Here is a 16,028-nt window from a genome sequence, read left to right as displayed (position 1 = left end):
GGGCAAGCATGAGGCGTTCACCCGCTTCATGGTGTCCACCCAGTTGTTGGTAGGGAGCTTTTCATCGAAGACCCAGTGCAGCTGCTCTGTTGATTGTCCTTTGAAATAAGAGCCTGGATTTAAAATAAAGTGCTAGTTCAGAAGATACGTGCGAAAGATCATAGTGAGTCTTCTCCTCTTCCTCACAATAGACGCTCAGTCATTAAAGGGCCTCCCTGAAGTCCTAACAAGTTGTCTCAGTGATCACTGTACTTCAGTGGCACCTGCCCTAAGCAAATGCACAGTATCTCCACTGTAGATCATGGTCAATTGTATATACCGGTTAACCCATGCAATTTTGTCTCCCACCTTCTTCCCCAAAAATCTTAGAAATTATGTGGTCACCATTCCTATTTGGAAGGAGGCTTCTTACTGAAAACAGAGTATATGAAGTTGCCAATTCCCACATCTGAAAAACATAGCTCTCTTCTGGCATACAGCTTCTTTATCAACCAGTTAGAAGAATCAAAACCATGAGATCTTGCAGGAGTTTTGTATTAGCCTTTGCTTCTGTAAGTGAGTAAACAATCCAGAACAGTTCTTGTAGAATAGGAATAAGTTTTTTGAATATTTGATCCTTGCAAGCTACATTGATTTAATCATGTGTTATATAGGTATTTCAATTAAGCAGGAGAATAACATCATTGACGAATTCTCAATGCAGCTAAGACAATATGCAGTTAATTGTTACACTAACAATTACATAGTTATGTTGAGAAAATAGCAATAAGTGTTGCAGTAAAAATATGCAAGAAAGTTGCGTTTCCTCAAAAGGTCAAGGCAAATAAAGTTATTTTGGGGGATGAGAGTTGTCTTTCCAAGACACAATGCCCCAAAGTACTGGAACGCTTTTACACTCCTCAGATAGGAGGCAGCATGTGTACTAAGTACTAATATTAATAATTCAATTAAATAATATTTTGATTACCTCGACTCTGTCCCTTTGCTTCATTCTTGCCAGTATAGCTTTCATCTTTCATCCTAGGTGGGAGAGGTACCAGGAAGCTGCTTGAAGGGCTACATATTTTGGGGATTCTTTGTTATGTTGAAGTGGAAGTGTAGCTGAATAACTTATAATTCTGGAGAAATGTATACTGAAGACAATACAGGAGGTTAATGGCAAGCTGCAAATTTTTATAACCTAATTTATACTCCTTAATTTTTTAAAAATTTTATTTATTTTCTCCAGTGATTCATCTCTTTTGTTCTTATGAAAAAGATGAGCACTTAAAATCTGTTGCTGCAGTTAGAAGCCATATCAGTCAGTAGTACTTTCCAGAGATGCTTTTTATGCTTCTGTCTGCACAGGCAGGCTTTGTGAGCAGATAAAACTAAGAAAGCAGATAAGAATAAGAAAATTTTGTGTCTCAGTTTTATGCATTTTTCTCATCTTTTATCTCCTTTTTTGCATTAAATGACGAGAGACTCATGGAAATTTTTAGTCAGGGTGAGGCAGACAGCGAAGAGCTGTGGGCTATCCCAACCTTATGTGGTTTTCAAACTTCATTTTTTGTCAAAGACACAGCGGTCATTGTCGCTTTTGAGAGTGGCTGAGAATAAAATGCAGATTTGTGTGAATGCAATGCTTAATTGAGTCTTTCTAGTGAGGGGAGAGGAGGTCATGTTGCTTCTGTTCCATCGCTTAAAAAAGCATTGCTGTCTGACTATCCAGTGTGCGTGAAGCAGACGTTGCTTGAACTTCATAGTTGTGTAACTGACCCCAAAATAAGTGCAGGAAGCGGTTTATACAGTAATATTATGAATGCCAAAAACCATTCAAGTCATTAAATTGTTGCATATGTTTCCTGTTTAACTCTGTCCTTCGCAGTCACTTAAGCCTTGCTCAGTACTACCATTCTCAGAAGGCACTTTTTGAAAAGGTGCCCTGTATGTTGATAAATAAAATGCCAAACCATGCAGCAAAGTACTAGGTAAAAATCACAGTTTAGATGTTTGAATTACTCCAGAAATAAATGGGAGTCTTTTTTGCTTTTCCCTAGCAGCACAATTCTCAGGCATGGAAGACTGCAACTCTAAAACTCTTGGAAATCTATTTATTCTTCATAGGGTTTTTTTTAAAAAGCATGTTTGTAACTGGACTTGGAAATCTATTTATTCTTCATAGGGGTTTTTTTTTTTAAAAGCATGTTTGTAACTGGATTGTGTTTTTTTGGAAATACAGATGTGGTTTGTGATACGCTTGCATTGTGGGTCCTGTGGAATCAAAACTTAAGATCACGGCAATAAGCATAGAATAGTACAGTGATTCTGGACAGCACACTGAAGAAGCTAAATTTTTGACCTGCAATACAATAAAAATTAGAAAGGTTTTGGATGTCGTGCTCATATTTGTTCTCATTTCTTTATGATTCAGAGTGCTGTGCTAGGTCATGATCCGGCATCTAATTGTATTTACCCACTTCCTTGTTTGAATTAGGCTATACACAACTCTGTATTGCTAAGAAGTGATACACTGCGCTGTAAGCTGTATGTAATCAGGTGACTGGATGCTATCTGCTGTACAAAAATATACTCCTTTCTGCTTGGTCATTTCTATTTCTAGGTGAACACTGAACTTACAGTATCAATATGATACTTTGGCGTTTTACCTTTGTACCTAGCAGAAAGAGATAGCCACACATAAAACGCGCAATTTTTGCTGACCAAGATCAGCAGCAAGAGTACAGGGAAATAGACAATGTCTTCTGAAACAACTCAACAGGAAAGTCAGACATCTCCACTAAAGCAAACTGGATGGGTAAGCTGGGTTTCCTCCCTTTTATTTTGATGCTATTGCTAGTGAATGACTGGGAATTTGCATTGGTCGCTCTTATTGCAGAGAGAAACAGATGTCTGTTAGCTTAAGCATATAAATGAAGAGAAGAAAGGGCTATGTGTTATTCTTCTTGATTCATTACACTCAGAGGGCTAGGAGCTTTTGAGTCTTAAGATAGTGGGCTCTGATTTATGCTATGATAGTTAAACCAGTTACAAACTGTCAGAGCCTTAGTGCCTGAGTACTAGTCCAGTATAACCTGTCTGCGTCAAGTTCTGCACATGTGTGTGTATGTATTCAGAAGGGGAGAAGGGAACAGTACGGCACAAGAACCTGCCCTCCAGCTGTATGGAAGATGAGCGTTTCCCTCTGCTGGAGAAGTTGGTTACCCACAGGGGTTCCAATTTTATCAGTTTATGCTATAAGCATGTAGTTAACTGCAAGGAATTTAAATGTGGTGTGACCTTGTTGCTAACCAGTCGCTGCCAGCGAGCAGCAAAAGTGGGCTAATCTGCAAGACAAAGTGACCCAGGAGTGACAGCAAGGTGGGCAGGGGTTGTAACCTCGGGGACAAGGAGCACAGTCCCACAGTATCCCAAAAAGAGCAGCAGAGCAGATCCAGTGATGTTAACTGGGGTCGGCCAACAGTTGGTCCAGTAACTGCCTGGAAAGTCTGTAGGAATAAGGCAAGTCTGATGGTAACCCAGGATGTCAAGTTAGCAAGGCAAGGGAGGGATCATCATGGTAAAAGGCCAGGTACAGGCATACGTACAACACAGTTAGGCGAGGGCCTGAGCTTAAATGCAGTTCCTGAGCCAAGGGGCAGAGGCCCTGGGCAAAGCTTCTTGCAGCTCCTTCGCCCAGTTTCATTGTTTTCGCAGCACTCTGATTCAGTGTTGCACAACTGTGCCATATTAGAGCTGACTTTGAGCCCAAGCAACTAAACCCCTGGCACGGTGTGCATGGGGACAGAAAGGCTGCAAAGCCTGTTGGTGCACTTAGGGCCCTGACACTCATTTCCTTATCTTTCACTCAGCCTGTTTGGATTTTATTGTATTTGCTGTGACCTTGCTGTGAAACCAGTTTGGGGTGGTTCTCTAGGGCTGGGGTGGAGTTAGTTCTCTACCTGTTTACCCAAGTAGCGCCACCATTAACTTTAGTGGGAGCAGTGCTTGAAGAAGAATGGAGATATTAATTAGCTAAAATGTAAAATGTGTGGCTGCGGCCAATAAATGCATTTCATTACTATGGTTACAAAATCATGGATCAGTCAGGCATGGAATCCTGTAATAGGCTAATGTGCTCTTTGCCCAAGGCACTGCTTGTTTTACAAAATCTGGTTTTGCTGTCAAGAATATGTATGTTTGTAGAGGTTGTGGTTTTACAGAAAAATGTTAAAATTTCAACTAATTTTAACTTAATGAAGACTCCTTCTTTCCACCAGTTTTTATTACTGAGTATGACGTCATACAGTATGGGATATCCTTTGGGTCAGTTGGAGTCAGCAGCCCCAGCTGTGTCCCCTCCCAACTTCTCATGTACCCCCAGCCTACTCACTGGCAAGGCAGCCTGAGAAATAGAAAAGGCCTTGATGCTGTGCAAGCACTACTCAGCAATAAAACGTCCCTGTGTTATCAACACTGGTTTGGTGACAAATCTAAAACGCAGCACATAACAGCTACTATGAAGAAAACAACCTCTTTCCCAGCCAAAACCAGTACACCCGTATATTTTAGATACCCAATAATGATACTGCAAGTGCTAACACTGATAACCAAGTCATCTCTTAAAGAAAGAAAAATTATGTACTTATATTCACATGTCAATACCCTGGATAGTAGAGTGCAAGAGAGAATACTGTCAGTTTTTTCTCACAATCAAAATGGGAAAAAAAAAGAGCTATGATTAGCCTAAAAGAAGCCTGTCAGCAAGCTAATTATTATGAAGGTGAAGCCAGTATGGTTGAGTTCAGTTAATGCCATGAATATATTTAAACTGCTCAGAGAGAAAGTTAGGCTAGTTAGGGGTATCTAAGAGTTTATGTTGACCCTCTTCTGAATACTTACAAAATCTAGTCTAACTGAAATTAAATTGACTTCTGTATGGGGCAGAACTTAATTTTTAGAAACTAGCACTCTGCCTTTATTTCCTGTCCTTTCTGTCCCAGAAAGCTGATGTCGCTTGTAAGAATGAAATAGCTAACAGAAATAAAGCAATATACTTCTAGGGTAAGCAGCAGCTGAGCTATTTTAGGAAAATATAGACCAACAGGATGAGTGGTTTTAACTTTAAAACCTATGTAGTTCTTTCTGTTTCTGCATCGGGGTATCAAGTATTTCATCACACTGCTAACAACAGAACAAGGAGGTTTGCTTGTTTGGTTGTTTTTTGCATTGTATTTTATTTGGGTTTTTTTAAATAATTTGTCTTCTTTAATTGTTTTTTTTTCTTCTTCTTCCTGTGAGATTAGATTCAATAAACTAACCCAGCTTTATCCTTCCAGCCAATGTTCTCCTCTCCCATCTCACAAATTCACGATGCTGAAGAAATTGCAAGGATCCGTAAAGAATGTAAAGAGGAAAGTTTCTGGTACAGAGGTGAGTGATCCAAACTTGTTCTTACCATACTGGGAATGATATCTTGATGTAGTTATGCAAAACAAGCTGCAAAATGCCATGCCATTTATTGTATTACATTGGGGTTTGTTGGAATATTATTGTGGGTTAACTCTGTCACCTTATTTTAAATTGAGCAATATGTTACTATAGGGTTAAGTGAATTATTTGCGTAATCATTGTAGGTAAAGGTGGTTGAATTAAGCTCTTGTTTAATATGAACTTACTTTAACAATCATAGAGTTGGTTCTATTCTTGAAGTCCATTATTAAAACAACCTTAGAAATATTTTACTTTATTACATACTTACTCTTGCCTTTGAATGAAAGGCAGACATGGCTATGCGTTTCGGGTTTGTGAAACTTTCTAGGTGTTAGGACATCTAAGAGATTAGTTACTCGTTATTTATTGCCTTTTCAGTCCACCATGTCAGTTTGTATCTAAATGACACTTTTTCTGAAAGGAGAAGATCGAAAAGGATTTCAGCATTTAATTGGACCTGCTGTCATTACTAGTGTTGCAGTACTGAGAAGAGATACTCAGATTATGGAAGCTATTATTTAATAAATATATATAATGTATTAGCTCCAGATGCTACAGCATGCCTGATGTCTGGCACTGCGTGAACACATCGTTGCTTTGAAGAGGTAGTAATCTGAATGAGCAGATGTAACAGGTGATTAAAACAGTACGCAAAGTTAATGTTTAGAAGATGAGTAATGTGTTTAACATTCTAAACATATAAAACATTTAACATATGAAAGAGTAATGTCTTTAACAAATAGGTAACGAATTTTAGCTAATACCAAATACACTCCCTTTTTTGTTTTTCCAGCTCTTCCTTTGTCTCTTGGGAGCATGCTTGTCACCCAGGGGCTAATCTCAAAAGGTAAATATAAAAAGTACACGGTGGTCCTAAGTTATGAAGTAGAGACTCTGGAATTACTACTGAAGTGCAAGTTTCCCTAACGCCTGCTGCTTTTCAAGATCAATATTCCTCTCCCTCATCGCCATCATTGTTAGTGATTTGATCATTATGTATGCATTGCCACAGTCATTCTTCTGAAAGAACATGAACTGAAAAGAGAATTCATGAATTCAAAGACTGGTGGCTAGATACACATATCAATATCATAGACCACATATCAATATGAATACAGCTTTGGTGCAAAGGGACAAGGAATACTGCCAAAGTGAGGAGACAGAGAGCTTTTTATAGAGACGGCTTGCAATCTGCAGGCTAACACAAGAGAGAATCGTATGCTGTTTATGTGGTGGATGAGCCTGGTTCTACACATTGCACCATGCAATGTGTAGTTTCCCTTCCGAGAGTCTTCACTAATAATAAGGTTGAGGTTAGCGTTTTGGGTAAAGAGTGAAGGGCATCCACCCTGAAGAGTGCTAAGATGGGTGTATCCCACAGGAGCAAATACGACAGTCCTTCAGCCCGCCTCAGCAGCCATTTACAGCGAAGGCACATAGGAGAAGAGAAAAATCACAGGACCTGAAGCAAGAAGCAGAAAAGAATCCGGGGGCTATAAGGGATGGGTGGTGGGAGACAGCAAATGGAGGAGGTGGGAATGGCTCAGCCTTTTCTCATTGTGTGGTGTTGCAAGCCGCATGTTTTGTTCCAGCCACTATTACCATGTTTCCTCCTCATCACGTTCTTTTTTCATACTAAGATGATCAGGAGGACTAGAGTAGAAAACCTAAAAGCTGTGCTATACCACCGGAGGCTGATATAGGTTCCCTGTTGCATCCTTGACCTGTGTGCTTGTAGGCGGATGGGGAGGGAAGGCAATGGTTTACACATTTGAAAAGGGGTGAGCAGTGATAGGAAGGGCGCTGGGGTTGTCTCAGTAGATAACATGCCACCTTCTGCCACCAAGTACTCTTCTTGGTTTCTCTCCATTATACTTGGACATTTCTTATCAGCTGTGAAATAACAAATGACCATATTAAATAATCATTACCGTGTGTCAATGATTGGAAGAGGGAGGCTGTTTAGAAACAAACAGCAATTTTGTTGCTCCCGCCGCTGAAAGACCCAATTTAAAATTGCATAGATGCCAGTGGGTGAAGGCCTTTGCACTTAGCGCAGACTGAATGCTCCTCTGTCTAAGCACTCCTCTCTGATGACTGTACACAGTACACTGCTCTAGAAGAAGGTGGAGCTTCTGAGCCTCATTAATACTGTCTGAATGCATGGAACAGTGCAAACAGTGTCCACTTCCCTTCCCTTTGCCATGGCAATCTTGCTGTGTGGAGCCGTCCTCCACAGTATGGTACTCCTCTGCCAGACACGCACACTTGCAGAGGCGTAATGGTTCCACCTCCTAGTGTTAACTGGGGGGAGGTGGATTTTGGTAGGAAAAGCTAATAGTTTGGTTTTCATGTTCAGCACACTGTATTATCCTCATAAAGGCCAAAATGTATGATCTCTCCTCTCCAGAGGAGGAGGCTAGGTATCTGTGGTACAGTTTAACACAAGTTTAACCAATAGCCACAGAAAACTACTGAAGAACAATTCGGGCTTGCTTCTCGCAGCACAAGTAGCTGAACCCTGAGTATGAGATTTTAGTCTGTAATTATATTTACAAGGTTGGTTTGTGCTGAAACATAAGCCACCATCTCCTCCTCCTGCAGTGTTGCAGGTGTCACCAGTGGCAGCCATGCTGCTTTCATGTTGATTTGCACTTCGAATGCCTGTGTGAACTGAATCCTGCAAAGTCCAGAGGTTTTTTCCTCCTGCGACTCTAGGACTGCACTAAAATGGACGCACTGAGAACTAGTGGAATGGAAAAGGCCCCGATGTTCCTAAATCTGAATTAGCGGACTTAACAAGATTTTTATAGTCTTCACCTTCAGAAATGCAAAAGCTTGTAGGAAAAATACTGTCTTTAGTTTTGAGTGATGGTGAATTCCTCAAATGAATAAGTTTTCTGACTATTTCCTTTTATTGTAGGCATTTTCTCAGCAAGCCCAAGATTTGGTGCATTACCTAAGATTGCAAGTAAGTTGTACCCAATTCTAAAAGGAAAAGAAAGGTTATTTACAGGCAATCTGCAGACCTTAGATGCATCTCTCTAAAACTCTTTTCAAATTCTTCCTTTTCTGGAATTTATAAGATGTTACTGCAGTGCTTTAGGAAATCAGAATTCTGCTGTGTTTAAAAATAAATGTTTGAAATATAGTTCATTTAATGTAAACGTTTTCAGTAGCAGCTTATATTTACTTAATATATCTTCTCAAACTGGTTAAAACTTCAATCTTACCTATAAATAATGTCAGCCTCATTGATCAGCCATGCTTAGCAGTTCACACCGCTTATGGTATCAAGGGGCCATCACAGTATATATAAAATTGTATTTTCCTTTTCATATGTTCATTTGATTGATCTTAACTGTCTAGTTTATAACCACGTTGATAAAGACAACAAATAAAAGCACAGAACTCTACAGTACAGTACAGTAAAGTGGCTCTTAAATGGCAATAAATTGATTCCCCTCTTCAGCAGAAGTTGAACAGAAAATTGAGGATGTTGAGGTAATATTTTTATTGTGATTCTGTAATGAGTGAAAGTCCCAGTGCAAGAGTATGGCAGGCTGATGTTCCAGCTTCTTAGAAGCCCTGAGAAAATTTGCAATCATCAGAAATACCATGGTGTGCATGCAAGGGCAAGAGAAATTAGTGCTGACGTGATTTAACTTCATTGTAGGCTTTCTCTATAATCTGTTCCTTGGAATCGGAAATCTTGTAATTCCAGGTTAATATGATACCCTTTTCCTGTCTGCATTGTTTTGGACCAGTTGCTATGTCTCACAATAGGCAGCCAGTTTTCAATAGTTATTGAAATCATCCCTGTAATCCCTATATAACTTCCCGTGTGTTTGTGACATGTTTTGAGAAGACATGCTACATACAATTCGTCATATGATTAAAATGGAGCCAATTGCATACTCTTGATTCAAGTTCTTGTATTAACGATGGTTTGTTATCTGTCTTTATAGTTGCTGGTGTCTTAGGTTTTGCCATGGGAAAGGTGTCATACATTGGGGAATGCCAAAAAAAGTTCCAGAAAATTGGTATTGTACCACCTTGTCCACAAAAAAAAAGGTTTGTGCTTATTTAAATCATTAATCCTAGATCGAAATAGTCTTTACAATAGTAAAAATAATATGCAGCAAAACTATAAATTTAAATTTTGTGATCAGGACATGAGGTACTACTCTTACATTCTTAGGCTATATATGTCAGTATTAGAAACTACTAAATATTCTTCAGAAAATGCAAATTAAACTCAGTGTAATACCTGTTATTAGGAAATCCATTATTTAAATGAAATTATCATACTTTTAAGTGTGATGGAACAAGTTACTAGTTCTCTTTTCATCTAGTATTGTGCCTCTATGTGTCTTGATCTTCTGTTATATCACTTGGCCCTTTGAGTCTTCCTTTGTACCATACATCTGGCCATATACACTGCAGATTTTTTTTTACACCATCCTCATATTTTAACAACAATTTCAGTCTCAACCCACGTTCCAACCTCCTCCTCTACGGTTTTGCCCAACCCCATACTGTCATGCCAAACCATGAAGAGCACAAATTGCAAGGCTATTTTTTCCACCTTATATGATAGATCTCAATGGTTGCCTCCTGTCACCTCCATGTTTTAGTTGTTGTTTTCTAAACTTCATATAAAATACTCTCTCCCGTCAAATCACACTTTGGCTTCCTTCCAAGCTCCTCCTTCAACTGCCAGTACTACTTTCCATTCCCAGTATTCCCATTCTCATATGCACCTTTCATGCACCTCCAACAATCCTACCCACAAAATCATGCTCCTCTGTCTTCCCACATCTTTCCCCCAGACCAATGTGAGCTTTTATGCCTGTGGAAATGCCTCACTGATAATGGGAAGCTTCCTCATTGTTCGTATGTCTTTCCGCTTCCATTCTTCCCCCACGCAACAAAGCTATCACTTCCCTCACGTGGTGTTACACAAAGTGGCTAATTGTCACTCTTCGGTATTATACGCTTTGCTCCTAACTCTGTTTCCTCATTATTGATAGGTAAAAGGGCAAGGACTATCTTTTCCTTGGTTGAGACATTTAGATATTCATCTTTTGCAGTTCATGTCCTATAAAGCAGTTACAACAATCGCAGAACTCAGGCAAGAGATTACTTCTTCGAGAGCATTTGTGCACATGCTATATGGTTGTATTAGAAGAAATCCAGCAAAATTCTTGAATACTTTGTCTGCTTTCAATTTTGTAGGCGTTGTCATCATACTTGCAAAGAATGTGAAGCAAAATCAGGATCAAATGAGAAACAAGGTTCAGTTCCTTCAGCACCTTAGACCCAGGTAGGCAACCCTGACATTTAAAATAAATTTTCATTTTATTTTCCATGTTAAGTGATATTCTTGTTTGAAACCTTTGAACAATATAGTGAAAATCATGGATTTTAATAATGGATTAAAATCTGAGCATAATTCAAGGAAATATTCTTTATCTATGGTTTGTAATTTCTTTCTTCGTTTTTACCTTACATACCTTTCATGCTAATTTTAAATCCCACATTTCTGAGGAATTTCTGCTTTAGCTGTAGCAGAGTATTGTTTACTCACCTAATTGGAATCCATTTTGATTGACTACTTGTATGAAAACAAATATAACTCCTTTCAACTTCCAACTTTTTTACTTCAGAATCAAATAATTATGGACAATGTTGATATTTAAAAATACTTTGAAATAGTGAGAATCTAAAAGTAAACACAAGCTGGGGGTGGGTTTGTTTGTTTATTTGGTGATTATTTGTTTTTTCATCCAGTACTATGGTTTGGCCAGAGCCTTGGTGAGGGTAGTCTAAGGGTGGTGCTAGAGCATGCAGGGGGATGGGAGATGGCCCATGTGATATTTTCACCCCGGAAAGGGGAAAGTTCCCTTTGCAAAAAAAGGAGAGTTTACAGGGTGGAAGGGAGGGGAGTATTGCAATGCGCTTTCACTCTTTGTCTATGAGAAAGAGGCCAGCAGCTGGGCTTTTCAAAAGCATTTTCACACATTCTGCTTGTGGTGAGCTGTGGCCTACATTTCTCATGGGCAGGAGAATGTGTGAAAGTGTTTGCAAATAGCTTGGCTGCCTGCAAGAGAGGAGTGCAGAGGGCCTGATTGAAATCCTGCCATGGGAGTTTGTTACGGCTCTAACTGTTGCCTGGAACAAAAGCCTGATGCAGAAATTGTTCAATTGAGTCTCTTTGGCATATCTTATGTAGGAATTTAGACAAGGATATTGATTACGGTCCCTTTCTTGCTCTGAAGTGCAAGGCTGCAGACAATCTATAAGGAGGGATATCCTAGCAGAACCTGTTTCCTTACCTACAAGAGATATTTCAATGAATTTTTACTATACAACAATACATTATGGCAGTAAGGATTGTCCTCAAAGAAGCCATTAGAATAAATTCCTGTTTTTAATGAATTTTGCACTGCTTGAACACTTTATATCAAGAGCTGCAAGTGCTGAGCCACTAGCAGAAGATGCCCTTTGGCTTAGGCTCACCTGATAGGGTTGCTGCTAAAATGGGCAGTGATTCTCTTGTGCCAGCTCTGGAGATCATGAGGTGCTGTGGCCCTCCAGATCAGCTCGCTGTTCTAGCTGGGTATCAGACCCATAAGGAAAGGGGCAGTGGGGGTCGGGAGGGAATAGAAAAATCAAATCTTTCGGAGAGGTAACTTATTAGTGCTGGAACGAAGTAGCAAACTAGACTTAGGTAACTGTGAATGAATGACATCCTAAATCCACTAGCAGCTGTGAGCTTAATTAAGCCCTTACATTACTGTGCTGATTAATTGATTTTGAAGATTTTCTCTTAAATAAATGTTTACTTATGTAGGCCAGTATCCTCACCTATGTCAAATAAGGACCCCAAAGTGTATTTCATTGAGAATGGTCACTTACTAGCAATTACCTCTGTAGTGGCATCAAATATTGATGGTGGGATTTACCTCCACTGTTTGTCAGAGCTGGAGCTTGCTGAACCTTAAATCCAAACACATTGTCTTTTCAGCTTTTTCCTTTTTTTGAGCCTTCCTCTATGAGCTGACAATATTTTTTTCTGGTGTGTAAGTACAAATTAGCTTTTAAATAAATTCCAAATTGTCTCAAATACAAAGGAGTCTTGCAGCTGTATGAAGGGGAAAATGCACGATGCCACAGGCCTCTTTGTTTGTTTTCCTCCTGCATTGGGTCCTGGAATTTCTGCTGTGGAACCTGTTCCCTGTTCCAGCTCGAATGTTCATCAAAGACTTTGATTGCTGCACTTTTTACCAGCTGCGTAGGTCTTCTTGTTTGTTTTTTAAAGGGGCTAGAAAGCTTAGTCAGAAACATAGTCTGAAAAAAAATGTAAGACAAGTGTATTTCTTTCAAATTTTAATTGCTGGAAGGAAAAAGCCATTATATTTAATAAAAATTCTTAATTTAGCATGCTATGCTCTAAAAATGTACAGAGACCCTACTGAGCACATTTCACTACTATGCATGCTAAGCATACATCGCAGGCTCTGGGATTGCCTAGGACCACCCAGATAAAATTATACTCACTTTGATGAGTCCAAAGATAATGTCTTTTATCCTCAGGGACTTTGGAGAGTTCTTAGAGAAATCACCAAGAAGCTGCACATTTCACATCAAAAACAAGGTGCCACTCAGCTGACTAACGGGTCCTTTCATTCCATTTATAGATGCGGGGAAGATGATAAAAATCTTACGGATCAGCTGCTTCTTTCAAGGCTTTATTCTGTAGAGGAGAAATAATCTTTTTGGTTTGCTGTAAATCAGATTATTTGAAGTACTTGCATAATGTTACGTAGTTCTGTTCATAGCAAATACCGGTTTCTTGTAATGCACTTTTTGGTTTTTCCTCTTATCTCTCTTCTCAGCATGTTTTGGTTTATTTTCCTCCTTTCAGTGCATTTTAGCTCTTAGTGCGGAAAAATTACATTTGTCAATTGTACTTAGGTGCTGGCAATACTTTGTGTAGCAAGCAACATGGCATACACTGCAATGTTTGTCTTCTATGTCAAAAGGAAAGGGGGCAAGGATGTCTAAATGATTTGGCAGTTAAGCAGCTCTTCATTCTCTGAGCTGACCCCTTGTTTGTGGACTGTTTTAAGAGTACTATGCTAGAAGTTCATTAAGGTATTGTCACACTGCACTTACTGTGCTGAACCAATTCTTAGTAGGCCAGTTTTACATAAAAGTCCATTTTGCCAGGGATATCGAAAGCACATGCCACATTCATAATGAACAAGAAGATATACAGAACAAGAACAGTTATGGTCCTTATGCAATCCAAGGCTAGGAGCTGTTGAGCAAAAACTAGATGGCACATGTTCTCTACAAACAGCATGACACAAACTTCCATGAAATATCTCAAGAAATCAAAAGCAGGCACTTCCCCTGAACACAGTGTTGGTGTTCACATGGAAATCAAATGTACAGCCACTGAAAAGTTTGGGCTTCGCTGTCCGTTGATGAAGCCTGCCTTCCGTGGTTTTTTTTTTGTTTGCTTTTATACTATGCCTATGGTTAGTACCCCTTTTTTGAACCAACTTCTTTGGGCATCTTTACCTGCGCACAAAGAGATTCTGCAAGCAGGATGTCTACAATGTAAAATTTATGTTTAACAAGCTATTCGGCTAAATACTCACCACTCTGATAAAGCACTCGGAGAGTCTTTCCTAGCCAGGCAGCCACCAGGCAGGAGAAGAAGGGTTAGCCTAAACAGCCTCCCTGGTTTTTACTCCTTTAAGATTTTATACCTTTGCCAAATTGTTGTTTGCCCTCTTGAATTCATGAACTGCTAAGAATCCCTGTCTCAACAGAGACTTTAATGGTACACTTTTTACCTTTCTACAGACTTTTTCCACAGCTCCTTCTCAGCAGTCCGAGTCAAGGGTGTACAGCTGTGCTGTGTCAGAGCGATGCTTTGTGTACAAGTAAGCCTTGGGGAGCCTTCAGCCGGGGCTACAGGGAGAGAGGGTTACACAACCACAGAGAAGTCAACCTCCTTTGTCAAAATAATGTAATTATCACAGGTGTACTGTGATAGCCCGCAAAACTTGTATGATGACATGTTTTAGCTACTTTCCCTTCATCTGACGTCTGCTGTCAAGATAACAGCAACAAACTGCACCAAGGTTAGTCATGCCTGGGTTATCTGAGGCAAGCCCTTACGGCCACATGATGCCGAGGAGATTGATGCATGTGACAGAGGACCTTTCAGGGCAGATTCTCAAAGGTTCTTCTTGTGGTCAGCGTTACCTCCAGGGGTTACAACTGAGCTGCTTAACTTTGCTTTAGATGTAATTTTCTCCAGGCTTCCTATTACTTTGCTGTAATAAATGTACTGTTATATAAAAATTGTCTTCTTTTTTTTTTTTTCTAAATTTATTTCCATAATTTGCAAGAGGCAATATGCTGATCAGCTAATTGTGTGGATCTAAGTTCATGAGTTACTATGATGCTGTTATGAAAAAAAAAAGGCTGTTGGTGAATCTAAGCTGTATTAGCACTAAATTTGTGCATATCAAAGGAAAAATGAGCACAGCTTATGGGCAAACTGTTCTTTAGAAGGCCCTTGAAAGCATTTTTCTGTACTTCAGAGGATTTATGGCCAAATAATTATTTAAGCCTGTCAGGTGTCAGACTCCACATAATACTTCGTGATTTGAGAAATAATGGTGTATGTTTTGGCAAGGTTGTTATTTAATTTTGTTAAAATACAATTTCTCCTGCTTTGTGCGACCAACAATCTAGTTAAGTGTGCAGCTGGGCTACAGGCTGTTATAATGAGGTAGTAATGATGTTGCAGTATTTCTTAAAAATAATGTAAAAATTTTTAAATCATGTACAATTTAAGTCAACTGACTCTCCCAAAAGCACCAGCTACAAAAGGATAGGGAAGACCCACAACACATTCTGCACCATGTTGCTTAGTTTGTTAAAACTGGAGCCAACTGGTTTTTATCGTGCTGTGACTTACAGGTGTGTTGGAATTTTCCTGGTGGCTGGATGTGTGTTCTAGGGGTGGGATCAGACAGATGCTGGATTTTTTAGCATTGAATGGTTTACAGGACCCAGTTAAACTTTTAAGCCTCTTAAGATTTGACAAATCTGAAAAAGTGCCTTGTAGTTCACAGGAGAAGTTCTATAAGAAAGCAGGCGTTGGGATGTTAGCAGTTATGCTGCATGATGCAGAAAGAAACATTTAAATGCATACTGATTATTTTATGTTACTACTTTATGCAAAAGGCAGACAGGAAGAGCTGGACAAAGCCTCATGTGCTTTCATGGCCAGACCCTCATGATTTTTCTGCTTGGGAAGATAAGCTCCTGAAGATTAACAGAGTGCTCTAAGAACTGTAAGTTAGTACAGCCATTTTGTAGTAATTATGCACAATTTAATGAATTAACCTATGTTGAGTGTTACTATCATGCATTCTGTACAAATAAGTTAAAGAATTTTTTTTTAATTGAAGCAGAAGTTGAATACATTGAATTTAGGGGTGACCTATTAAAAAACAAAATAGGGA

At 39.3% G+C, this 16,028-nt stretch overlaps 1 protein-coding gene across 1 annotated transcript; it reads left to right on the top strand.

Moving 5' to 3' along the window:
* Positions 1-2,737: 2,737 nt before the first annotated feature.
* Positions 2,738-10,792, top strand: OCIAD2 (OCIA domain containing 2). Its single transcript, XM_009885020.1, has 6 exons — positions 2,738-2,797; positions 5,319-5,412; positions 6,266-6,319; positions 8,396-8,443; positions 9,441-9,546; positions 10,711-10,792. Exons 1-6 carry the CDS (start codon positions 2,738-2,740, stop codon positions 10,790-10,792), a joined length of 444 nt encoding a protein of 147 aa, XP_009883322.1.
* The last annotated feature ends 5,236 nt before the right edge of the window (positions 10,793-16,028 follow it).

Source organism: Charadrius vociferus, unplaced genomic scaffold, assembly GCF_000708025.1.
Source record: "Charadrius vociferus isolate BGI_N301 unplaced genomic scaffold, ASM70802v2 scaffold134, whole genome shotgun sequence".
Lineage (NCBI taxonomy): Eukaryota > Metazoa > Chordata > Aves > Charadriiformes > Charadriidae > Charadrius > Charadrius vociferus.
This window is presented reverse-complemented; position numbering and strand designations above follow the sequence as displayed.